The sequence below is a fragment of the Numida meleagris genome, unplaced genomic scaffold, assembly GCF_002078875.1.
Source record: "Numida meleagris isolate 19003 breed g44 Domestic line unplaced genomic scaffold, NumMel1.0 unplaced_Scaffold420, whole genome shotgun sequence".
In the NCBI taxonomy this organism is placed as follows: domain Eukaryota; kingdom Metazoa; phylum Chordata; class Aves; order Galliformes; family Numididae; genus Numida; species Numida meleagris.
Window position 1 is genome coordinate 1 of NW_018364639.1, and position 26,521 is coordinate 26,521.

A 26,521-nucleotide genomic window follows, 5' to 3' on the forward strand; every position below is an offset into this window, starting at 1 on the left:
TCCAGCACACTCCCTACAAGTTTCCTAGCGAGCAGAGCAATTTCCTGCTCAGGGTTGGAAGGGGACATCTCTGAAGGCTCTGGTGTTTCTGCTCTTCCTAACAATCTTTGTCTGATTCTCAGGGAGGCCCTCCTTAAGGCACAGGCAGATGGATACAGTGCCTTCACCTCCTCCAACGCTTCTAGCACCCGAGTCTTAACTGCCTCTTGAAGACTCTGGTCTTCCCTGTGCTTTTCAGACATAGCTCGGAATTCACGATCTCCAGGGAAGCGTGCCTTTCTTGCTGAGGCAGCTTCAGCGTGGATATTTCCAGGGAGCTTTGCACCCTCCCTGCCTGTCTCAAGTTTAGGCAACTTGTCAGGCAGCTTCACTGCACGTCCTGTGCTCTTTGAGTCTCCCTGAAGGTCTTGGTGAACCACAGCCGCTTTCAGCCTTCTGCGTTGGCCTGACTGATGAGCGTGGCTTGGAGGAGGGCCAGCTGGTTTGCAAGGCTGCAGAGAACTGGCTTTCTCTTCCACAACCACGTCCACAGTAGTGGCTGTGCCCAGGCAAGATTTGTCCACATCCATCATCAGTCTGTGAGCAAACTTCTGCTTGGGCATCTCCTGACGTAGCTTCTCCTGGAAGAGGACAGTGGGTTTAGGCTCGCACTCATCTCAGAAAGCCCTCCCGTCTCCGCCTGCTGATGCCTTACACAGAGAAAGGGCCAGCACTCTGCTTCAGCCACTCAGTGAGGTCAGAAGAGAAGGGCTGCTCTCACCGCTCTGTTTGCATGCAAGCGACTTTCCAGGTCACCCCACGCCAGCACCCTGCGCTAACTCAGCTCTGAGCTGGATTGTCCTTTCCATGCCTCAATGCCCGGACCACCAGCCAGCCCAGCCCTCACCTCTTCTGCATTCCCCATCTCCCTCAGATGCATCAAGTAAAGCCCGTGCCCTCGGTACCATGCCGCTGACACGTGCCTGCCAACACTGGGCTTTGCCTACCTCTTCTCGCCTCTTTGTTTTCTCTTGCTCCAGCTTGAGCCTGGTCAGGTACTGCCTGTACTCATTGAACTCCTTCAGAGTGCAGACAACCTATGGAGAGACAAGGGCACAGAGCTCCCAAGAACTGTCATGGTAGCCACCCACACGGCCTTCCACAAATCTGCAGGCCCCCAGCGGCAGGGGGGCTGCTCCTCTCTCCACCCTCCTCTCCCCAGCTGTGGGGTTGCTGCCTCCCTCGCTCCCTGCCGGGGCTGAGCAGACTCCTTGCCCCGGTGTCAGGCCCCTGCCCAGCTGCCTTGAAACCCCTCCTGAGGAGACCTGTGTTGGTCAGCCCGACGTCCAAACCCACCTTGCCATCATCGGTGACAAAGCCCTTGTTCTTCAGGTTCCGCAGGTTGGCTTTGCGGTTGTGGTAGGCCTGCAGATGCGGGTCATGCAGGCTGTTGTATTCTGTGCGCAGTTGGCGACAGTATGGATCTCCCAGATCAAAATGAGGAGAAGGCTGGTGAAGCTGCAAGAGACACGTTCCAGAGCGTGAATGGGGAAGGAGAGAGCAGCAAAGAGACAAAGACGCTTCCAGGCTGCTCACGCACACGGGCTGGCCTCTTGCACGACCAGCTGGAGGAGGAGCATGCTGTGTGCATTTCCCAAACAGACGCGTCTGGGTTTTTCTAAGTCCTCCAAGAGGGAAAGCAGGAGAAGGTTGCACCCTCCTCCAGGAATGACCTGGTCTCCACATTTCTGGCTGTGCCAGATGGGCGCCTGGCCCCAGCATCCCAGCACACTGCCAAACAGCTGCGGGCAGGGCCCCAGCCGCCTGCTTGCCTGCTGCAAGACACAGTGATGGAACTGGTGCTGGCAGGCACGTGCCTGTGGAGAGCCCAGTTTTCAGAACCTCTCCTGACTGCTGGGCACTGTGATTGGCAAGCCCTCCTTTGTGTCCCTGCTGTGGAGCCAGGAACGTCCCTTCATCCCCCCATGTGGTTGGAGCAAAGTGCCGCAGTTCCCACTGTAGAGCCACAAGGCCTCCTTGGCACGATGGCAACCCCACGAAACAAGAGGCCTTCCTGACCCTTTCCTCCTTCTCTCACCTTTTCCCCCAGCTTTGTCCTGCAGAAGACAGGCTTGGTGCCAGGCTGCACAGGGATTTTGACCCCCAGTGGGAGGTCCAGCAGCCCGCTACCTCCTGCTCCAACTTTCTGTCCTCCGGGTCGGAGCTAGAAAGACAAAGACACGCTTGGACACTCAGGCACTCCGGTCCCCTCTCCAGCCCACCTCCGCTCCCTTTTGCAGCTCCCTTCCCACTTCTTAACCCAACGCCGGGATGTGCAGAGAGGCGCGATTCCCTGCAAGCCTTCTCCAGCGCCAGCACGAGAAGATGGCCCTCAGCCTCTGGAGAGCATCCCCGGCCGCACAGCAGTCCCGCATACCCCAGGCTGCTGCGCTCAGCCCTGAGGACGCGGCACTCACCTCTGCGCTCTTCCCCGCAATGCTCAGCAGTGCGTCTGGATTTCGGAAACCAGCAGTGCCGCAGCGCTCCATGGCTCCTTGCAAGAACTCTCTGGGAGCTGCGACCCTCCGCTGCTACCTCTCGCTCCAGCTGCAAACAGCTGTGGCCAGCCCAGCGGATCTCCCAGCCCACGCCTTTATGCCTCACTCGCCCATTGTTGCATCACCACGTTGCCGCCGCCACCCGGCAACCTGCAGCTGCATGGAGGCCCTCCTGGGCACGCCCGTGGGCAAGCTGCTCCAGCTGGCCCTGCTTTGAGCCTGGGGCCTGGACTAGGCCACTTCCACAAGCTCCTTCCCACCGCAGCACTTCTGGCATTCTCAGAAGAATACAGGCATCCACATCTACCGGCACAAAACATGGAATTTCCACTCAGAAATGCTCGCTTTTTGCCTCAGTGGTCACAAACGCATCATCTTCAGTAGCTGTGTAGGAGCATATCAGGCAGGTCTTCACCTATTCCCACGGCTTTCTTCTTCAAAAGACCCTTGAAGCCTGCCTGCAGCTGCTGTGCTTAGAATCACAGCAATGCTCAGGTTGGAATAGACCTTCAAGATCATCAAGTCCAACCGCAACCTATCCATACTACCCCTACCTCTAACAACCCACCGCTAAATCATGTCCCTGAGCACCTCTTCTTGAATTTCCCACTTCCCTTGCCCTCCTTCCTGCAGCATGTCACCCTTGCCATCTCTTGTGCTGCATCAAGCAAGGCTGGAGGCTTTGCATCAGTGCACGAGGGTTTCTCTCCGCCGCTCCCTGCCTCTCCCTCTTTCCTTCCTCTTCCCTCCAGCGTGGCTGCTCCGCCAGGCACGCTTCCTGAGAGGATCTGCAGCCTTTCTTTAATCTTTGTGCCCAGTGTGCATAGTAAGGAGCACACAGAGTCAGAGTCCACACAACGGTCTCAGTGTTTATTGGACAGAGTAGGGGGCTTGCTTCTGCCCATGTTTCTCCAAATGCCCAAGAACAGTCGCCGGAGCTACCCCGACAGCCTTCCACAAAACTGTGGGGCCCCAGTGGCAGGGGAGCCACTCTGCTCTCCACCATCCCCTGCCACAAGAGAGGGGCCAGGTTTCATCCCAGCCAGGGCCAAGCAGACTCTCCGCTGCAGTGCCAGGTCCCTCCCCGGCTGCCTCCTCTGCTCCAGCAGCTTGAGGCAACCACAGAAGGGCAGGAGATGGAATCGCCAGCCAGGTGCTGCGGCTAGGCCTGCTCCTAGGGAAGGCTCCCCACGCCTCCCACCAGCAACAGGCAGCTGCATCAAGAGGCCTGGAGAGCCCTCCTGAGACTTGCGTTGGTCAGCCCAAATGCCCAACCCCTCTGCAGCCGAGGAACGCCGAGCCCTGACGAGTGGCTGAGAGGACAGGGGTGGTGCAAGAGGAGCGGGATGTGTAAGCACCAGAGTCCCAGGCACCTCTTGAAGACTCTGGGCTTGTCCGTGTAGTTCAGACGTAGTTCTGAACTAACAGTCTCCAGGGAAGCGGGGCTTTCTTGTTGAGGCAGCATCAGTACGGAAGCTTGCAGGGAGCATGGAGCCCTTCCCTGCCCAACTCCGGTCTGGGCAACTTCATTGCACATCTTGTGCAGTGACCCGAGCTCCACATTTCTGGCTGTGCCAGATAGAGGGCTGGCCCTGGTGTCCTGACACAAAGGAGGTGAGGGCGGAGGTGGCACAAGTCATCCATTACCACAAATCAGAAGCCCCCGACAGGATCGATGTGAAGCTCCACCCCTGCCAGAATTCCGCACCTCAGCACACACGAGAGGCTTCCTTCTTCCTCGTGGAAACAGACACCGAGGACAGGCAGCCCTCGTTCCCGACCACAGCCGAACGGAGAAGACGCCACAGGGGACCCAGACCCCAGCTGAGCCCTTCCCCGCCATCTCCGCGGGTCGCCCAACCTCGTCGGGATATTCCGTTACAACGAGAGGCCGGCAGGCGGCTTCATCGCCGTCCCTCCGCTTACCCGTCCCACTCCCTCCGCTGGTTAGTGCCTAAGTCCTTTCCACCCCCTCCCGCCACGCGGCACCCAGCGCCGCTCCGCTCCCTCAGCTCCATCCGGGCACCGCCCACACCCCGCGCTGCGCGGCCCCTTCACGGCGCCCAGCAGCTCGGGCTTCCAGAAGGTTCCGGAGGTTTTGGCGCGGCTGTCTGCCCGTCGTGCGCCTGCTCCTCAGTGCGCTGCCATAAAAGGAGTGGGGAACCCCAGCTGCGTCTATGAAGCTACTGCTCATCTTCCCTGCTTCCTTCCCTTACGTTCATTGGAATGCTGTGCCTTTCCAAACTCCAGGCAGCCAGTGGAATTGTAGGGATGGAATGCTGTTTCTGCATTAGATATCAAAAAAGAGGAACTGATCTAAAGAAGTAGAGCACAACGTATTTTGTAACTTGCCCTTAGAAACAGCTAGTTTGAAAAAGTAGAAATACCATATATTTCACTAACATATTTTAGAAATACAGTTGTTGAATTATGTGATTAATTCTCACTTGTAAAGCTGTAATAGTTGTGAATAGTACGGGAATAGTATTATGGACTAGAAAGCATGCTGTAAGGCTGTTCTGTTTGGAGGAGAGACCCTCAGCAGAAGGAAGGCAGGCTTGTCAAACATCCAAGAAGCCGGGGCCTCCACACAAGGCCGAACTGCCTCACTCTGTGGTAGGCTGGGATACAACAGGCTGCATCAGGATGCCCCCCTCTGTCCTCCTTCCACACTGATCTCTATCCAAGGATGAACAGGTGTCCAGAAATAATGGCCGAGTGCTGAGTAAGCAAGTCTTAGAAGTTAATTAATTAGCAACATACACGCTTAGCTAGCAACAATTTATGTTCAACCAGTATCTGTACGTTTAGTTGAGTGTCGGGAAGACTATGAACCTGAAGTACTCAGCCAATGAGGAACCAGGGGAGGAAAAATAAGCATCAGGTAATAGGGCATAAAAGATGTAACACTGCTTTCTGCAGGCACTCCTGCTTGCAGGACGCCCACCACTGCAATTGCAAATAAAATCTGCTTTTATCAGAAATACCGTCCTGATAAATTATTTGGATATTTCCAACAGAATCAGATCTACCATGCCCACACAGCAGCTGCCACCTTCAGAGAAAAGGGACAGAGCTGAGATGTGCTCACAACAGCCATTTCAACTCAAGCCTCAATACACTGTTTTTGCAAGTGCCCTTTTATGTTCTTTTCCATTGCATCTGCCCGGATATTTCCTGTTCTTCTATGTAGCTCCTGATTGTGGTTTGTTGTTTACTTTTTTAAGAAGCTTTGGCACAGTGTTTAGCATAACCTTACTCAATCTGCAGCGTGAATTAGGTTTTTCTGTTGTGAGCTTCACGAGAACTCTGATCACCACAGCGTCATTCTCACTGGGCCCTGATTACACTGTCAGAAAATTATCTTCTATTTTACCTCTCCCAGTATCACCTGGAAGACAGAGGCCGGCTGCAATACGCTGCTCTGGGCTTTAAGGACTTCTGGAGCCGAAGCTCCTATGGCATCAGCACTCGCAGAACTGCCAGCAGACTTTCCCCACGCACAACTGCCTCATTCCTCTTTGAATCCCATTGTATTTAGGCCAGACTGAACCAGCCCTACTGCCATCTGCCTGATGCACACTGTGAGCAGGTGTACACTGCTGTACCTCCTGTGCCCAGGGCTTCTGCACACTCAACACCTCTAGAGGAACAGAGGACTTCTGAAGGTCTCCTGGCATGCCAGGATCACCTCGCCCAGAGCCTCACCAGATGCGTGGCAAGAGATCAGGTGAGCTTTGGAGGTCCTTGGAGGGACAGCTCTCCTTGCCACCTCTTGGGGAGGACTCTTTGACAAGAGGCCTGGCAGAGTTCAGTTGCAGCCCCTGTGCGGCCTGAGCCTTAGAGCTCTGCCCTGATACGGAGCCCACCGTCCCAGATGCCGCGCTGCTGGCATCCAATGCTGCATTTAAAGCCTATGCCTGCAGCTCATTCTCAGGCTCCTTCTTCACTCTTGAAATTACTTTCGCTATAGTGGATTTGGCATGCTTAAGAAGCAGTTGTGCTTGCTCCTCCTGCTTCGCTTTAGAGACAGCGTTGTCGATGCTCTCCTTTACAGTGCTGCAACTGAGTCAAGAGACCTCAGCAGCGCTTGGCCTTGGTTGGATCGCCGGTAACTTTTCTCTCTGGCTTGTGGCCAGGCTCTGCTCTTCTGACGAGCCTCGTCCTTCCTTCCCGCTCTGCCGTGAGAGAGGCACCTGGGACAGCTGCGGCTGCCTCTGAGAGAGATGGTTGGTGGGAAGCTCGATGGTTTCAGAATATTTGCAGACAAAGTCTTGCTCAGAATGAGAAGCTACAAAGGATTGCATTGCAACGTGTTGCAAACACTTCCAATGGTTCTTTGGGTATCTCTGTGAAGAGAAGCCTGTGAGGATGCTTTGTTAGCCGCTTGCCTCGACTTCCCTTCTCCAGGTTTTCCCACTTGGAAGTTTCTTCCAGCAATGGGGAGCTCTCACTGCCTGGCTGTTGGCCCTGGCTTTGGTGCACTGGCTGTGCTGGATTCCAAGCACTTCCCAACTTTCTTCAGCATGCTTGCTACAACTTTCCTAGCCAGCAGTGCAGTTTCCTGTTCAGATTCAGAAGGGGCCATGTCCAAAGGCTCTCCTCTTTTTGCACTTCCAAGCAATCTTTGTCTGATCCTCATGAAAGCCCTCCTTATGGTGCAGACTGGCTGATCCAGTGTTTTCATCCTCTCTGACACTTCCTGCGCCAGAGGCTCAACCACATCTTGAAGACTCTGGTCTTCACTGTGCTGATCAGAAACAGCTCTGAACTCATGATCTCCAGGGAAGCGTGGCCTTCTTCTTATGGCAGCTTCATTATGGATTCTTCCAGGGAGCTTGGAGCCTTCCCTGCTGAAATGAGATTTGGGCAACTCACCAGGCAACTTCATTGTGCATCCTGTGCTCTTGAAGTCTCCTGGAAGGCCATGCTGAACCAAAGCCACTTTCAGCCTTCTGAGTTGGCCAGACTGGAGAGTGTTGGCAGTTCCCACTCTTGCCCTTTTCCAGCTGATTCGCACTGCCTGATGGTCGGGGAGGCAGCTGGGAGGGCCCTGGCATCCGAGCAAGGAGTCAGCTTGGCCCTGGCTGTGTGGGAGGCAGCAGCCCCCATGTTGGGGAATGGAGGGTGGAGAGAGGGGCTGCTCCCATTGCAGTGGAGGCCCACAGATTTTTGGAAGGCCATGTGGGTCAACTTGAACTACCTTGACAGTTCTTGGGAGCTTTGTGCACTTTTCTGCCCATGGCCCATGCCAAACGCGTCATTTTATGGAGTTAGCGAGGAGCGGGAAGGGACCTACAAGATGATGTGGAGTTAGCCTGGAGAAAAGGGACTGGAGTGCATGAGTGTCCAAGTGTGGCTCTGTCTCCCTAGCTCTGACCCGGAGGACAGAAAGTTGGAGCAGGAGGTAGCGGGCTGCTGGACCTCCCACTTGGGGTCAAAATCCCTGTGCAGCCTGGCACCAAGCCTGTCTTCTGCAGGACGAAGCTGGGGAAAAGTTTTAATATGATGATAAGGAGACAACAGCTATCCCCTCCCAAGTCTAGAAACTTCTGGCTCCATAGTACGTCACTCAGCGAAGCTGACATAGAGTAACGAATTAAAAACTGTGAAGAGAAGCAGTTTTGCAAAAAGATATGTATATATAACCACCGTGCTATTCAGGACTCTGCTTGCTTGGTGAACGATTAACAGTTAATTCTGCTGAATAAAAATGGAGACCTTTGTGTGGATTCTGACTCGACATGCTCATTGCTATGCACACTGGGCACAAAGATTAGGGATAAGAAGGACTGTGGTACCTCTCACGGACTGTGCCTGGTAGAACAGCCACTGCGAGGAAAAGAGTGGAAAAAATAGGGAGGAGGGAAGAGGGAGGTGAAGGAAAGAGGGAGAGGGAAGGAGTGGCAGAGAGAAACCCTTGTGCACTTATGCAAAGCCTCCAGCCTTGCTCGACGTGGCACGAGAGACGCCGAGGGTGACATGCTGCAGGAAGGAGGGCAAGGGACGTGGGAAGCACAGCAGCTGCAGGCAGGCTCCAAGGGTCTTTTGAAGGAGAAAGCTATGGAAATAGGTAACAGGCGTGGCCCTCCTGATACGCTCTTACACAGCTACTGAGGATGATCTTGAGGCAAAAAGCGAGCATTTCTGAGTGGAAATTCCACGTTTTGTGCCCGTAGATGTGGATGCCTGTATTCTTCTGAGAATGCCAGAAGTGCTGCGGTGGGAAGGAGCTTGTGGAAGTGGCCTAGTCCAGGCCCCAGGCTCAAAGCAGGGCCAGCTGGAGCAGCTTGCCCACGGGTGTGCCCAGAAGGGCCTCCATCAGGCTGAGACCCAGTGTAACAGGCCATGAGAACTAGGGAGGGGAGAAATAGCCTGTAGGTTGGTTTTGTTTAGAAGGCATTGCAGCTGGGCTGTGGCAGGGGCTGGTCCAGCTCTGGGAAGCCTGGTTTTCACAAGGCATTGATGACAATGCTGCTCTTTGTGTTGAGTCCCTTCTTGAGAACCTTGCAGAGAATCATGCCTCTCTGCAGAATTCTCTGGGCTGACCTTCAATCCCACAAGGAGACAAATCAAACTGTTGACAGGAAACAGAGTGCCGCCTTTCCGTTTGCATCCAAGGTTCTTGCTGTGTCTTTCTGTTGCCTGTCACAGCATCTGCCTTAAGGTTTTTCTTTCCTAGAATACTCCATTTACCTCCTGTGAGAAAAACGGAGAAATAGGTCAGAAGTCAAAAGAAACATAAGCAGCTCTACAGCATCCTATGGCCCTTCCCCAGCTGTGCCTGTGCCCCTTTACAGGAGACAGCTGGCGGTGGTTTGCAGCTCACGGGCACTTGGGCTTTTCTGTTGGGCTGTCAGGGGCCCTGTCCCAGCTGGTTCCAGCCGGCTCAACAAGGGCCGTGTAGTAGAGAGCCATATTTATAAAGGGAATCAGCATGTCTGTAGGTGACTGTATTTATGGTGGACACATAAAGAAAGGTGAGCTCCAGTACTCCATCCCATCATGGGTTTCTGCCCACTGTGTTTACCCATGCTTGCTCCTATGTTACCAGTTCCCATCAAGAAAAGCCTCACCTGGGATGGCTGCTGTTGGGGCTGCTGAAGCAAGGGAGGTTGGTGGGAGGGCTTCAGCTCTGGCACCAAAGTTTAAATATCTGAGGTCAACACTTAACAAAGGGGCAGCTCCCATTGCTGCTCTAACTGCCAGGAGCAGTGGGGCAACTGTTCTTACCTGCACTCTGCTGGGTACAGTGCTTCCAGCTGGCTTCCCACCATCTTTCTTCTCCAACTATCCAGCTGTGTGCTCTCTGCTGGACCTGTCCCTTACACCGGGTCCTTCTCTGGACAGAAAATACCCTGCAGGCACAGGGCACAAACAAGACTGTCAGCAGCAACTCAGGCAAAGAGTATCTAGTCTTCTCTGCTAGGAAGTGCAAAGGAAGGGAAACACGGAAATGCTAAATAGCATTTTCAGTCCATGCCTTTGGCTGGAAAACAGTTTTGACTGAGCACTCGGGGAGTTTTCCAGCACTGCTCAAGGCTTCTTTAAAAGCAGTGAGTCTGTGCAAAACCCTCCAACTCCAAAGCTTTTTTCTCCAATAAGGCAACTCAGTCACAAAAGAGTTACCTAACAGAATGTCACAGGTTGGTTAAGGATAACTGATCGCTATCCAGCGCTCTGTCCTGTAAACCAAGCTTCCACCTTTTGTTTAGTCCCTCTTGCCATACCTTGGAGTAAGCAGCGCCAAGGGCTGGGCATACAGTGCGCCAGTAAACACGAGGAACATGCATCACATATGCATCACTTATCTGATAAGAAGGACAAATGAGATGGAAACAAAACATACCTACAAGACACAACTTGAATGTATATTTATTATATATATATATATACCTTTGTATAGATTAAACTGGGTGGAATTTTATCATATACATTTTTCTGGTATAATACATGAAAAACTGGAACGGGAACATAGCAAATACAAATCCATACATTCCTTGAGCAAACTCTTTGCCACATTGAGACTGAAAGACTGCATGCAATGGGGAGACAGAGAGAAGGGAAATAAGTTTTATTTTAAAAAAAAGAAAGACAATCTGGGTACAACTGTCATCAGAGGAGCAGCACTATATATGGCAAACTTGTATAAATTAAAAGCAAATTCCACTCTGACATCTACTATGCCTTAAAGTGCAACAAAGCTTGATTGACCGCCCTACAGAATACAGGAAAGATTCCTCTTCCCCATTCCAACCTGTCCCTCAAAAACAAAACCAAACAAAAAACACAAACCAATAAAACAAATCTAAAGGATATACATTATCCACAGTCATACAGAGACGCCTACATCTACTCAGTAGCACCAAGAATCCGATATGGGTGTAATTAAAATCAATTAAAACTCAGGAGCAATGATTACATTTGTTGTTTTTGCAGACTTTCTGCCCTTTATTAGTGTCTGGAAGGAGGAGGCAGCTCTCCTTGTGCTGAAAGTGAAGGTGACAGTGTCCTGTCCTCTCTCCACCACCAGCCAAACTGTTTTGGCAGTAGGCTAGGAACACGCACGCGCACACACACACAGCACAGCGAGAGCAGCAGGAGGTTACGCCAAGGGGACGGGACGGGAAGTCGAGGCCCGATGTGTGCGCCTGGGTGTCTGTATGTATATGTGCACACAAGTGCGTGGATGGAGCGGGGCTAATCTACACAGAGGTGAAGGGTTGTGCGAGTCCACCACACGCCATGAGCCTCTTTGGTGAAAGGGCGATGGGAAGAGGAGGGAGGGAGAGATAGGGAGTCAGCACAGTCCCCTTCTCATGAGCCGCCGGTTGTTGTCTCCCAGGGCTGGGAGCACGTGTGCCACAGTTAATCTGTCTCCACATGCCACCTCTCGGCAGGCCTCAGTAGCCAAAGGTCTCCTGGGAAGCGTACACCATGTAGAGGAAGCCATCCTCATCCTTCTCCTGCTCGTAGATCTCTGAGATGGGAGTAGACACGCTCACCATGCTGTGCTGGTTCACCAGCAGGAAGAAAGCCTGGGTGGGATTCAGCTGCAAGCGGCGCCTGCGGGAGCAAGGGCAGGAGGTCTGGGTCAGCCCGCTGTGAGAGCAAGTCCTGCCTCCCCCCGCGACACTGTTCACGCAGGGCCAGGCTGGCATCAGGACGTGCTGCCGGTGAGCCACACTGAGCCGCTGGGGGCTCTTGGCCTTCTGAGCTGGGAGGACTCAGCAAAGTCCCTTTCTCCAAGCACTGCTACAAAGCAGAGTGCCCTCCTCCATCTGAGCTGTCCTCCATCTCCTCCCTCGGCAGCTGCCTCTGCCTCATCCTCACCCCACCACTGTGTGTTCACAGCACATCAGTCAGGACCACCCTACTCACCGGATTATTTTGACCAATTCACTCATGTTGACATGGTCCGGGACAAGGAACTTGGTCTTGTCCAGCACTGGCAGCTGTTTCTCCCCTTTATAGCGTTCAATGATGACCTGGGGAGAGAGCCAAGAGGAGGGTTAGCCACAGTTTACAGTGTCGCAAACCCTAGCCTCAAGGTCATTCACAAATCAAACTAACACACATGGAAAAGCTGAGGTGAGGCCCCACCTTGCTTCTCCCTGGCACAACAGCAAAAAGAGATCACGAGCAGTGACCAGCAGGTTGGCTGCAGACCCTCTTCAGCAGAGCCATCTGTCTGCCTGAGCCAGACCACGGAGAGCATCCAAGATAAATGACTAAAGCATCAGTTGCTCTGGCTGAATGTGAAACAGCAGGCCCTAGTGGACTAGTGGGAGATCTGTAACAGCAGTAGAGCATATTGTAACACCACTTTCAGACTTACCAAAAACTGAGCTCAGGACCTAACTTCTATTCATGTGGTGGAAGGGGCCAGAGGGAGAGAGAAAGGAGGTGGCCCAGCTCGACCAGCCGTGACCAGACAGTCTCTGCACAGCAGGAGATGTTTTTCTTCCCTTTTGTGCCATGAAGCTGCTCTTCAGCATCACTCTGCCTGTTTAGGAAAAGCTGTAGATATTCCCAAACAAGCAAAGTTCTTAGAAATGGCTGCAAAGTCACTCAAGGCATTCCTTCAGAATGGGGGCTGGGTTTTGCCAGTCTCATTCCTCATGTTAACGTCCAGACACCAACTCCATGGCTAATCAGAAACCCACAGCCACTTGAGCATGGTGCCACAAGGGAATGGCCCAGCCTGTCCTCCCCCGCCCTCAGAAAAGTTCTGGCCACACCTACCTTCTGAAAGGACAAAACAAGGATTTCTATCCACTTTTCTCATCTATTATAATTAATGAATGTCTTTCCTGACAGTTACAATTACTATTCTAAACCAACCTGGAAATGTGCTGTTTGTTTACTAAGAAAGAAGGTGATAAGCATTTATAGTAATTAATGATCTTACTTAAAAAGCTCAATGCATTCCCCTTAGAGTAACGTTTTGACTCCCACATCTCTCCACTACCTAGCTATTTTCTCCACAGAATAACACTTGTATACTAATCCTTTCGCTGCGCTCTCCAGTTTGAGACTGAACATTATTTCCCACTTATGGCAATTGCCATAAGCCATTTTCCCAGCTCTTCCACAAAAGAAACAGCCGGGAGACCACAAACACCTTTGGCAGCGGTGGAGCAGAGATCACAGGGCCCAGGAGATGGCTCTGCAGAGCCAAAAGGAAGATGCGAACTTGGGGAGCACCGCTCCATTCGCCTCTCAACCGTTTGATTTGCCATTTGCACTGGCTTCTGCCACCAGCAGCAATGCATCTCCTGCTGCCTGGGCGCAAACCAAAGCAGTAAGCATCCCCAAGGCCCCTGCAGACACCTGCCAGAGGGGCGCTGGAGGAATATCCAGATCTCTTCCCCCTGCAGAAAGCCTCGTGCCCATCCCATGCCCCATCCTGTTCTCTCTGCAGGAGAGGCTGCCCTGGGAAAGAAGGCTGCCCTGGCCAGCGGAACCGCAGCCAGGCTCAGCATCACGGAGCCTGCACACATATACCAGACTCTCTAACTGTAAACTCCTAATTTAGAGCCGAGCAATGTGGAGACTGAGTATGGGGAAGCGCCCAGCAGATAAGGACAGCTCTGGGCAACAGAGGGAACGTAAGGAGAAGAAGAGCAGTGCTAGCTAAGCATAACTGCCAGGCTCTGTCTTCATCAAAGCCAAACGAGACACTGGTGCTGGGATGCTGCAGTACCACCAGCAAGCTGGAACATCTGACGAGTGCCCCACAGCACAGGGCTTATCTCACAGCCCACCAGCACAGGCCACGCTTTATCTCAGGCAGTTCCCAGACAAGGGAGAGATGCAAGGCACCCTGGTAGGAGCTCTGCACCTCATCACCCTCTGAAGCTCACATAAGGGAACCCAGGAGCCCAAGAAACAGGACAACTGATGTAGGAAGGACCTCTGAGTCCACTAAGGAACTCTCACATCGGCCATGTCCCCTCATTCACCAGAGCAGAAGAACACGAAAAAATAAGTATTGCTCCTTCAGCCCCTTTTGCCATACACGGCCTTGCTGAAAGAACCATTTTCTGCACCAGGACGCCTCTTACCAACCTGCTAACTTCCCTTCCTCTCTGCAGGAGGGAGGGCAAACCCAATCACAGCCATCCCACGCTACTTATTTGAGTCTCACAGATGAATATTTTGGCTACAGGGAGATGAAGAGACTCAAGGGACTGGGCGCTCACAACTGCCACCTGCAGGGATGCAGCTCTGCCCACTGGGAAATAGAGACAACACCTGGAGCTTCAGATTTTAACAGCAGTTTGCACAAAGGGCCATAGTGACACGGCAGCTGCTCGCACACTGTGTTCTGCTGTAGAGAGGGCCCTGTGCAGCGGCACGGAGCCTCACTTCTCACTTACCTCTAACAGGAACAGAGGCAGGCATCTCTAATTACCAGCCAGCTCCATCCCACAAACTCCTCTCCATTAACCCAAGAATGGGCTGAGGAGGACGTCCCAGCTGCTAAAGCAACAGCTGCCTTGTGCCTCGAGCAGACACAGGGTCTGTCATGTAGAACAGCTCCAGGAGTTTCTGTTTCCAGAACATGAGCTGCTATTTGGGTAACCTGGTTAAGGGAACAGGTGGCCAGTGGACACGAAGTTCTTGTCTAGCTACGGAGAGAAATGTATGATCAAATGCTAATGTTACAATCCTGAGGCTTTGGGCTTGGATACAAAAGCACCTCCCTCCTGGATCCTCTTCCAAGCTGCCGCCTCAGACCAGGGGGTTCCTCCATGGTGGACGCCCACCGGTGTGGTGGGAACCCTCCATGAGATGGGCAAAGGCAGGAGGGCCGAGGGCAGAGCCCGGGGAGACAGGGCCCAAGGGCAGCACTTGTAGACACAAGCCTTGTTGTGAGGCCACGGCTGAAGAGGTGGAAGGGTTCTGTTAGGGAGTGGAACCAGACGTGGCAGCCTGACACAAGCAAGGCAGCTGCAGCTCCACGTCCCCAGGTCCGACCAGCAGCAAGACTCAGGAGGCACCCACACACACAGACATGTGTTTAGAACACACATCACAAAGGATGTACCTATCCGCACGGCCAGTCACTAGATCAGCACGCACACGGACCGACATCACCAACAGCCTCCCCTGTCCTCCCGAGCAGGGTGGACTTCCTTCAGTAGGAACATACAGAGTGACCCCCAGTCCCAGAGGGGCTCATCTTGCTGCCTGGCCGCCCTGGACAACAAGGGTCCCTGGAACAGCCCTGGCAGGAGCCCAGAGAAGCTCATCCCTTCCTCTGAGGTCGCAGTTTAAGCTTCCATCCACCGCTGTCCTTAGGCAGGGTATTACTTTGGGTCCCCCTGCCCGATGTCTCTCTGTGCTCCTCCATGGCTGTGAAGACATGTTTTTTCACCACGTAACTTTACAGTTATTTTTTTGCATGAACCAAACAGACCTAAGCCTTTGCTAACGCACCCCATGCAGCAATACTGCCCATGAGTCACCAGGTCTCGCTTAGCTAAGAATTAAATGGCTTTGGGAAATGGTCAGCTCCCACTGCTACCCAGTGCAGGTTGGGTCAAACAGCATCGATCCCCTGTGATTCTAGATTCCTCGAGGCTCACAAGAGCTGGCTTTAAGTCCTCAGAGGGCCCAACCTCAACGGGCTCCAGAAGGAGACCGCTGGAGCAGACAGCCTGGGCAGGCACAAGCTCGGTCCATCCTCTAGTGAGCAGAAGATGATTTCTTAAGCACCTGCCACAGGCCGTGCCCAGAGCTCCCAGCAAGGAGGCATGAAGCCGAGGAGGCAGCCCTGAAGCACAGCGTGCCAACACTCCTGCCAGCAGGAAGGTGTGACCACTGCCATCTCCACCGGGGCCATCTGCCCCATCAGCCCAGTGCTGCGGGGGCACGCACTGCCATGCAGAGGCAGCCCTCTGACACAGGTGGAGTGATTTTAACAGGCAACTGTGAGAAGAGCAAGAACTGGCACTTACCGGGATTTTGTTTGGATGCTGCTCTCGGATCTGCTGTACTTCTTTACAACGATCCGCTGGAAGGAAAAAAGTAAAGCAAGGAAGTTAGAAGTAACTGGCTGTGCCCTGCAAGCCACAAACAGACAGCAGGGACATGGCGGAGGAAATCCAAGTGCTTCCTCAGACCATTCCCACATGCCTTGCAGCAGTCACTGTCAGGCAGATCTCAGCTGCAGCAAGTAGCCCTTCGGGATTTCCCACCACCCCAGTCAGCCCCCAGAGCAGCTAAGTGCTGCTCTGCTTAACAGAGTGACTCACATGAGATGTAACGATTATAAAGCCGTATTCCTAAATGAGCAAGAGCTCACACCCATCAGCGCTGGGCAGCAGCTTCAGGGTCTCGGCTCTGATCAGGCTCCTCATGCCTCCCGGCTGCTCCTCCAGAGGAGCCTCCAGCCAGGCCTGGGTTCTGCCCGTTTCCTCTGCCTGCGCTATCTGGCAGAGTGCCTCTGTCCTAAAGAGATGTGCCTTGCCAAGAAGGACTCCTGCACTATTATAGATCTGTAGCTACAAGAGCTCTTGGCCTGAGAGAAAGCATCTCTAGACCCGCTGTGGAAACAGGGATAAAAATTAAGCAAGGAGAGTGAGTTTTTCTGCAGCCGTTCTCAGACATTCTAACTCATTTTCCACCAGACTTTGTACCCTGTGACACAGTGGTCATTGTGCACGTTCCTCCTCCGTGTTTCTCTCCTGTGAGAAGCAGGCGGTGCTCACCCACGTCCTCATCCTGCTTGGGAGCCGGGGATGGGTCCTCAGGAAGGCACCCACCACGCCACGCACGAATGGCTGTAACACCACCTTTAATTTAACTTGCACGTGGTCTAACTAAGTGAAATTAAAATTAAGTAAATTAAGCAGCACTCGTGACTCTGGCAGGGACTGAAGCAGGAGGGGATGGAGCCATTGTGTGGAGGGGCTGAGCAACAATGAATGTGCTGCCCCCACCCACGGGGGAAAGCCCCATCCCAGCTCCCGCTGCGGGCCCCAGGAAGCCGGGCTGCCCCCGCGCCACCACGGGAGAGCTCAGAACGGCGGTAAGGCAAAACCAGCACCTTTTATTGGCTACTCCCAAAATACTCCCTGCCCACTGAAAGACAGGAGTTATTTTTGTAGCTGTGCACATGACAGGAAAACTGCCTCTCTCTCCTCCAACTGCAGTTTCAGCTGTTGAGTACCATCAGCAATGCTGCAAACCGTGCAAAACACAGGAATCTCCACTGTTTTCTTGAGGCAGGTCCTTCCCAAGCTGTTCTCCCGAAGATGTGGGTGTACAGCATCTCCCATGGCAATATGGGATGAGGTCATTATGCCAGCTAAGGAGAACACTGAAAGATGTTACAGCTTTCCCAGCACTGACCTCTACCAGCAGTGCCCACGGGACGGTGCTCTGCCACGCAGACACAGGCAAGAGAGCACAGCACAACAGCTCCACCGGACCACAGATACAAGTTGGGGAACGTAAGGGGAACACACAGCAAATCCTGCAAGAGTACAGCTGTGTAAGGGGCGGCGTTCTGGGGGGATCAGGCACTGGTGCAGCCCCGAGGAAGCGGCCGGACGCCAGGCCCAGGCCTGCTGGCTGTGACCAACAGCACTTCCAGTAAGAACACACCACCTGGACACGCTGTCAAGGTCAGCAGCTCCCGACCCGAGGCAGAGCTGCACGTGGAGGGCAGAGCAAAGCATGGACTCAGCCCCAGCCCCAGTGCAGCCTCTGGCAGCGGCCCACACAGCTCAGTGCATGCGCGTGGGGCACGTGCAGGTGTCCTTGCCCCCAGCAGCCACGGGCTTCTCACTGCACGCCCCGCAGCCCACACAGGGCTGATGTCTGCGGTCAGCCTCAGGACAGAGTGCTGTGCTGTTACTGTGGACCCCTCTCTGAGAGATCTGCAGCACAGAGAACTGGATGGTGTGATATCAGGATGCGTCTGGGATGAGCTGGCGATGGCTGAAGGGGTGGGCACGTTGCACAGCTCATTCCAGATGAAGGTCAATAAATATTTACATAACGCACCACCCTGAGGACTCTACCTACCAGGAAATCCACCCGTGTTTACGTGCAGGGCTCACACAACAGCTGACCTGCCCATCCCTGCCCTGTGCTGCAGAGCTTGTTCCCGGCCGGGGCACTGCAGGAGAGGCAGCAGCAGCCTCCCACCGTCCGGAAAGCGGGACGAGGCCTGGAGGCCAGCACTGCCCTGGGAGAGCACGTGGGACAGCAGTGTCACAGCAACTGGAAGCGTAGATTCAAGTCAGGACAGCTGATCTCTGGTCACACAGCATGGTGTCCCCCTGCTCCAGGACATGCAGGGTGCACATCACACCCCCACCGCTCAGACAGCGCTGCTTCTGCTCGCACCCTCAGGACATCCACAACGCCAGCGGGCATCCCAACGTGGCCAGCAAAATATAGAGACTCAGAAAAGCACAAAATCACATCACCATAGGGGATGCCAAGCCATGAGACGTGGCTGTAGCCAGGCGAGGGGAGCTGGGTCTGGGCAGGGGGTCAGAGCCTGCCGAACGGAACGGTGCTTGGCCTTCAGCCCCTCAGCATCCTCTCTTCGTTTACAGCCCAGGGGAAAGGGATGTGCCTGAAGCTGGCAGCCCACGGCTGGGGCAGGTAACTCTTCACTAGGTAAATACTGGCTGGATGCTCGGGCCCAGAGAGTGGCAGCGAATGGAGTTTCAGTCCCTAGTGGTGTGCCCCAGGGGTCAGTATTGGGACCAGTCCTGTTAAATAGCTTTACTAATGACCTGGACAAGGGGACTGAGTGCTGAGGGAATGGGACTTTTCAGTCTGGAGAAGAGGAGGCTCAGGGGGAGACCTTATTGCTCTCCCTGAAAGGAGGCTGGGGCTCAGCCTCTGCTCCCAGCTGATTAGTGATAGGATCAGAGGGAACGGCCTTAAGCTCCACCAGGGGAGGTTCAGGTTGGATATCAGGAAAAATTTCTTCTCTGGAAGAGTAGTGATGCACTGGCACAGGCTGCCCAGGGTGGCGGCAGAGTAACCATCCCTGGAAGTGTTTAAGAAACATGGAGAGGTGGCATTGAGGGACATGGTCAGTGGGCACGGTGGGGATGGGCTGGCAGCTGGACTTGATGATCTTAGTGGTATTTACCAACCTTAATGGTTCTATGATTCTGTACACAGGAAGCATCAGCCCAGATGCTCCAGAAAGGATGGATGTGCTATAATCAGACAGGGAAAGAAATCACCAACTTGTTAAACCCAACCAGATATTTTCACATCAGTTGAAGGTAACCAAGCAAAGGCAGCTGTTTCTCCCTGAGTTTCAGGGCACCCCAGCTACAAAAAGGCATAAAGGAGCCAGCAGCTCTGCTTCCAGGGGACAGGGACTGTATGAAAGGCAGAAGAAGCTGAGAAGGAGAAAGCAAACGTTGAGAGCTCCCCCTTCAACACTGAGAAGAATATTTTCCACACGGTGTTTGGATTGTGTACGCTGTGTTCACATTAGTGTTCCAGATAAAGGTCTGGTTTTTGCTCAGTGTTTAATCACAGTTTCACTAGTCCTGGAAAAAGAACAACCAGTTCCTGTGTGACGAGCAGGCTGTCCCCTGCCAGGGCTTCCCTCTGCCTCCTGTTTGACCTTTTCTTCCATCTTCCAATTACAAATCTCCAGGACAGCAGGAACGCACTCCTATTTCTCAGAACTGCTCGGGACACTTCAAATTGCTCAAGCAAACAACTGGCTTTTTTGACAGAACTACAGCTGAATGCACACGTGCACATACAAAGAGACGGCGGGGGCCGGTCACTGCCGCCTGCGCGCGAGCACGTGGGGACGGGCAGAGGCTGAGCCCTGCAGCGAGCTGTGCAGGCACGAGCTCTTTCCTTTTTCCTCGCAGCCTGTTCCCAAACCGCCTTCTGAAGACAAGAGGCATCAGACAGCTCCAGGAGCACAGCACACGCAGCAGGAGACATGAACAGACAACACAAGGGACGCTGCTGTATGGGTGCCAGGGCTGCCGCTCCTACCTTCAGCAATGCCTCTGCCCTGCTGGTTCAGTGGACACTTTATGGTTTTTGTAGCAAAGACATATTAAATAATCAACAAAATACGTGCAGGCTGTATTTTGTATTATTGCTGGGTGCCGGTCAGGAGCTTTTGTTTAAAAACAAATAAATTAAAGATCAGCATTTGCCGTCCGTACACCTTGCTGGCATTTGTTCTCAGCATTTGTTTACCTCTTCTAACAGCGTTTTCGTCAGTGCTGCTAATTGCCCCCATCACGTCACGTCACACAATGCCCTTGGCAAGTAACACAAGCAGACAGAGGCAGCCAGGCACCAAAGGGCAGCAGCAAACCTCACCTCGGGGCTCAGCTCTTGCAGCACCGTTGCACGAACCCTCATAGCACGGTGTGCAGACAAGCTGCCGCGGTGAGCAGCCCCAGCTCAAGGCCAGCTGACCACCAAGCATAATAGTTATGACAAGTGCAGGATGGCACGTGGCAGAGTTTGTCCACTGGTGGTCCTTCTGCTGGTACAAGCACAGCCGGCTTACACCTGGTGAGTCACAGAATCACTGAATGGTTTGAGTTGGAAGGGACCTCAAAGGGCATCTACTTCCAGCCCCTTTGCCATGGGCAGGGTTGCCAGCTGCTCCATCAGGTTGCTCCATCCACAGCCGTGGGCACCTCCAGCAGCAGGGCACCCCCAGCTCTGGGCAGCAGTGCCAGGGCTGCACCGCCCTCTCTAATCTGAATCTTTCCTCTAGGTTAAAACTATTCCTCCTTGTCCTATCACTATCTACCCGTGTAAAAAATTGATTCTCTTCCTGTTTATAATTTCCCTTTAAATATTGGAAGGCTGCAATGAGGTCTCCCTGCAGCCTTCCCTTCTCCGGGTGGAACACCCCCAGCTCCCTCAGCCTGTCTCCACAGCAGAGGTGCTCCAGCCCTCTGAGCATCTTCGTGTCCTCCTCTGGACCCGCTCCAGCAGCTCCGTGTCCTTCTTGTGCCAGGGGCCCCAGGGCTGGATGCAGAACCACGGCGGGGCCTCGCAGTAGCAGAGCAGGGGGGGACAATCCCCTTTCTCACCCCGCTGCCACCTGGAGAAGGATACTCTTCAGTTCTGTGCGCTGCTCTCACTGAGTGCTGCCTTTTCTGTACAAGAAGTACGCTGTCAGAACTGAAGGCAAACCTCCCAAAAAACTGCACCTGGGACGGGAGCATTCAGCCCAAAGATGTGCTCCTCGCAGGAAGCACCGCGTGGTCAGCAGGCGGCCGTGCACAGGCTGCAGCCAGGATACCCTGTTCCTTTGACACAGACCACAGCTTTGTTCTGGGAACTGTTCTGGACTCCTACCACGGACCTGACTAAGCAGAACGCAGCTCCCACAGCATCCGCGGGCAGGCTATCACATGGCAGCTGAGGGGCTCCGTCGGACCTCATCCCCAAACCAAAGACACTGTCACAGATGTACCAGGGAGCAGACCCCCGCAGGGCCCCCCATCAGCGTGCAGCAGGTGCTGGGGGAGTGCCCCTCTGCCCCAGCTCCAGCCCTGTTCCAAATCCTCAACAACAACGCACAGGAATCCAGAAAACGTATTCAGAATAGACCCAGGACAAAGCGGATGAGCAAGCAGAAGAAACTCGCTGGAAAAACAAATCTGAGCACTACAAGAAAGGGGAACACGGGCACAAAGAACGGCAGAGCCTCAGCTCGGGGCAGCGGGCCAAGGCCTCACCAAGCCACGTGCTGTGACACCGGAGCCTGGGCGGCTCTTGTAAACAGCCACACTCCTGACTCTGCCTTTTCTGTTCTTTTGGAGCTGTTCCACTCCTCTACAGTTTTGCGGCCTTACAGACAGAGCCATTCTGAGGGTGCAGTGTCACTGGAAATATTTTCCATCGGCCCTTTCCAGCGGCACTGTAAACAATCGCTTCCTGCTCCCGTTGTGCAATGATCTGAAGACAAAAACAAGCGGTGTTTACTTTCTCCAGCGGAGCAATCCCAGCCCTGACCCAAAGCGGCCGTGCGGGCGCCAGGCCTCCTCCTCCTCCTCCCGCTGAGCTCTGCAGACCAGCTGAGAGCCAAAGGGCAGAGGACGGCACACAGACACCTGCGGCACTCGCGGCTGCCGGTGCCCAGCTCCCTCTCCCCCCTTTCCCTCCTGGGCTATTTTAATCCTGCTCTCCCCTTCCGCCACTCCGAGCCTTGGGTTTTGTTTTCCTCCAGTCTGAGCAACGTACAAAGGGAAAGCAGACTCCTGCCTATTACAAGCCGATTCCCACCCGCTCAGGAGCAGGTAGTTACCAGGGGTGTCATTTAGGGTTTTGCCGCTTTTAACAAAGAGCTTCGGAGAAGCGCCGCGTGGCCGCAGGGCTCGGCCGCTGCCCGGCTGGCAAAGGTCAGGAGAAGCAGCGGCTGGTGCTCCGCCAGACTGCACCGCCGGGCCCGGCACAACGCGGCGCCCTGGGCGGCAACCGCCTCGTCACCGGAGATTTCCCACCACCCACCCCCAGCACAACGCCGCGCTCCTCGCGAGCGGGGAACCCGCCGGGCCTCGGCAGCACGGGGTTCTCGGCACAGCGACCGCTCCCACCGCGAGCCGGGCGGGGGCACCGAGGCGGCTCCCGAAGAAGCGACCGCCCGCCCGCAGCCAGAGGGACCGCGGCCGGAGGGGGCTCTGCCCGCCGCCCTGCCCAGCACGGCTCCCCGGGCCCGGCCCACGCCGGGGCGAAGCGGTCGCGCCGCGCGAGACCTCGGGCGGTGCAACAATGGGGAAGGCGGAGGGGAACGCCGCGCCGAGAGACCGAGCTCTGCGGATGCGCTCAGAGCCGCATTCGGGCGGCGGGAGGAGGAAGAGGAGGAGGAGACCGAGGAGGCCGAGGGCCGCTCGGCACGGCCCGGCCCGCGGAACGAGCGCAGCCGCCGCCGCCCGCCTCGCCCCGCAGCATCGCGCGGCCCCGGCCTCACCTCGCCCCCCGACCTCCGCGCCAGGAGGTTCCGAGAGGTTCGCCCGCTCCCTCCCCTGCCCTCCCCGCCGCCCGCTCACCGAAGGTGCGGCGTTGCTTGAAGGGCCGGTCCGAGGGCATGGCGGCGGCGGCCGGGCCGGAGCGCAGGTGCCGGCGGCGGCTCCGTGTGGCGCGGCTGCGCGGGGCTGCGGCGGAGCGGGCGGTGACGTCACCGCGACACGCCCGCAGAGCGGGGCGGGAACCGGCAGCGGGCGGCGGGGCCGTGACGTGTGCGCGGGAGGGGCGGGGCCTCTGCTCCTGCTCCAGCCTGATTACCTCAGAGTCACCGATACCGTTTTCAAACGCAGCCTTTCTGCGCCCGCTTCCACGCCAGGAGCCTTTTCTCCTTAACGGGCGCATCGCTGCTGCGCCGAGCGCCGCCCCCCAGCTCAGGCTGCCCGGGGCCCTCTTCGTTAAAGCCACCCGCCTCGTCCCGCCGCTCTCTGCCCACCTGCGAAGCCCCTGTCCCCTCTGTTCATCATCCCCTCGCTCTCCGGGGCGGCCCGTCCCGCCGTCTTGCCCCGCGGCACGCAAAGCCGCATCCGCGCTGCGTATTTTGAAGACCAAAGCACGCCTACAAATAGGGCAGGCTATTTCCAGAGCTGCGAATGAGTCAATCCCAGCAGCAAACGGTGGCGAGGTTTTGCAGAGAGCCACGCTTCGCATCGCCCTGAACGCGAGCTGCAACAAAAGCTGTGTTCCGAAACAACGCGCCATTGTGTGCAGCGAGCTGGTGGAAACACGGGCAGGCACCGAGCACATCCCTGCCTCAAAGGGACATAAAGGCTTCCTTGCATCTTTTAAAAATGCTCCAGCTATCAAGAGAGTCCTTTTAATCAAAAAATACAGAAGGGAAAGTCACAGTACTGAAGGAGATAAGGCAAGCAGATTGACATCACAGACTGCATGTGCACGTGAAGGATTCGTTACTGTTGTTAACCTGCTGGGTACTAACCCATTTTTTGACGAGGAACACTTTAAATTCCGTGATTCAACCCGATTTTATCCACGCAGCCCAAGCTGCAGGGCTGGGGCCTAATACCACCAACATCATCCATGTGCTTTGAGTGGGAGACAGCGCTGCTTCACAGAAGCTCTGGACTTCTCAGCACGCTGTTATACTTACATCAGCAGGACAGGGATGAAGGAGGTTTCAGTACAGCAGAGCATCCCCAGATTTATACACTTCTCCATCCGGTCTCGGCTTTCCTGTTGCACTCAGCAACACCTCTCTCGCCTTCTTAGCGATATCACTGCTAGAACTCTATACAAGGAGCTGTACATCAGATCCAGAAAACTGCAGGTCAGACAGAGGCTTACAACGGGCAGACAGACCGACCCGGCTGTATCCAACCAGCACCAGCAAGCTGTCCTGTAGCAACCTAGCATCAACAGCCAGCTTTACACATGCCAGCATTCCTGCAGGGTGAGCACCACTGGTAATAAGCACCCTGCGCACTTGTGACACCATGAACCCTCCCTTAGGAATCTTGTCACGCCGCTAAAGAAGTGTGCTTCCATCAGCACACACCATGATGGTGCTCGGGCTTCTGCAGCAATGGCATTGGTCAGAGCTCAGCACCCCACAGCCCCCGCACGCTGCAGCTCTGTGTACAGCCTGCCCTGGTCAGGGTGCTCTCTGCTAACAAACGGCCAGCCCAGCCTGCTGCAGGCCTTGCCTTTATTCCCTACAGACACAGCTATGAGCAGCAAAAGCTTTAGGACAAGATAAACACATGTCCTGTATGTGAAAGGAGTGCTGCTCAATCACAGCTCAGCCATCTCAAGCAAATAGCTGCTTCCTGGGGCAGCTGAAAAGATCTGTCTGAAGAACCACAGACGTTTCCACAAGTCTATCTTCTGCGATCTTTAAAGTGTAATCACCTCCATTCCTCTGCCATGGCCTTTTCTCAGTCAGCCAAAGAGGCCTTGGGCCTCAAGTGCTGCCACTCACAGCCCAGAGCCATACCTCAAACCCCTTTCATCAGCTCGTAAATGCATTACGGTTTCTTTGCTCTGTCTTCGCAGCAGGTGCTTCCTCTGCCTTCAGAGAGAGATCCATTTCTCAAAGACAGCAAGTTAGGCCATTCTCCAATTGTAACACAAAGCAGCTCAAAGCCAGAGAGCGCAAGTGCTATTCAAGCCCACCTCTGAGTCACTGCTCTCTGCTTTCAGGCTAGGAAAAAGAGCTTAGAGCCATAATGCTTATTCTTCTGTTCTTCCTCAGTTTGCTGCTGTCAATAATTTCACCACGTGAATTACTAGGCCCAGGCTCAGCAAACACACAGGGGAAGCGGCAAAACATCCCCCAGGCTCTTCCCTGGACGTCACTTTTCTAAAGCCACCTTAGTGAAGTCCTCCCCTGGCACCCATGCTGAGCAGTTCCTTCCTGTCAGATCTTTGTGACCCTTCCAATGCTCCTGATCCAAGACACTTTTTCTCCATAATACTTATTTGATGTGTCTATATACATATATATGCAGATGTATACACAATACTTCAAAAGAAAGTATTGATCTTCACCTTGATCCACCCTATTTTAAAAAAAATCAACTTTGATTCAGCTAAAGTAAAATTGACAATAGCATAACATAAACAAGGCCCTGCCCTCACCAGTTGGTTGTGACCAAAACCAGCTTCAAGACCCTTTCATTCAAGTTCCTGAATACATTCAAGTACATATATATATTCAATATATATTCCTGAATATATTCAAGTCAGATTGGTACCAGCACTTTGGAATACATACATACATCTATACCATATATATATATAATCTGTAGGCATCAATTTCACTGGAAGTTTGTGGTCTCATTTATGCTCTCAGCACAATGCAGAAAGCACGCACGATCTTTGTTCTTCAGTCGGGTTACTTCCTACAGGCTGTCTGAGGAAAACAAACATCACTCTGTCCTAAACGCAGGTAGGACACAGAACCATCAGCAGGACAGCCATTCTGAAGGAAGTGTCAAAAAGAATGCAGGGCACCAGAAATCCTTCAGCACTGAAGAGAGTAACAGTACCACCTCCCAGGGAAAGCAAAATCACAGCAGCAGGTCGCAGCCCCCAGGGAAACATTTCTCTGGCTACAAACAATAAAAAATAAAGGAGACAACTGAAGACACATTTTTCTTCCACCTTGCCTCATTATTCAGATATTATTCAGAGCTTTCAGCTTGCTGGAAATAATTTTCTGGAGACAATATTCAATTAAATTGTAACAGATGACACGTTTCATATAAGCTGCTGTGTATCAAATCAAGATGAAATAATAAAAGGGTCAGTGAATACGTGCTATGTGAGTTATCTGTCAGATTTCTAAACTAGGAGACGGATGTCTACGTTAGCCATTTCTTGGCACAAAACCTGATTGCAGGGCTGTACCAATTGAGTGTGGTCAGACATCTCCTGATGGGAGAAACAGTTCAGCAGCAGCCAGCACTGAGTCACAGTGATGACAGCCGAGATGCCCAAAATATGAACAAGTACCTAAA

General features: G+C 54.0%; 2 protein-coding genes across 2 annotated transcripts; both read right to left on the reverse strand.

Annotated features, from left to right (window-relative positions):
• Positions 1-8: 8 nt before the first annotated feature.
• LOC110391612 lies at positions 9-10,084 on the reverse strand (the record flags this gene model as incomplete). The annotated part of the gene is made up of 6 exons (XM_021383564.1): positions 9,771-10,084; positions 2,457-9,236; positions 2,078-2,203; positions 1,336-1,497; positions 987-1,076; positions 9-620 (listed from the first exon to the last, which is right to left on the reverse strand). Coding segments are annotated over exons 2-6 (1,062 nt in total), but the record flags the coding sequence as incomplete, so codon positions are not given.
• A 512-nt stretch (positions 10,085-10,596) lies between these two features.
• MAP1LC3A (microtubule associated protein 1 light chain 3 alpha) lies at positions 10,597-23,221 on the reverse strand. Its single transcript, XM_021383560.1, has 4 exons — positions 23,069-23,221; positions 16,004-16,059; positions 11,919-12,025; positions 10,597-11,603 (listed from the first exon to the last, which is right to left on the reverse strand). Exons 1-4 carry the CDS (start codon positions 23,106-23,108, stop codon positions 11,441-11,443), a joined length of 366 nt encoding a protein of 121 aa, XP_021239235.1. The 5' UTR covers positions 23,109-23,221; the 3' UTR covers positions 10,597-11,440.
• Between the last annotated feature and the right edge of the window lie 3,300 nt (positions 23,222-26,521).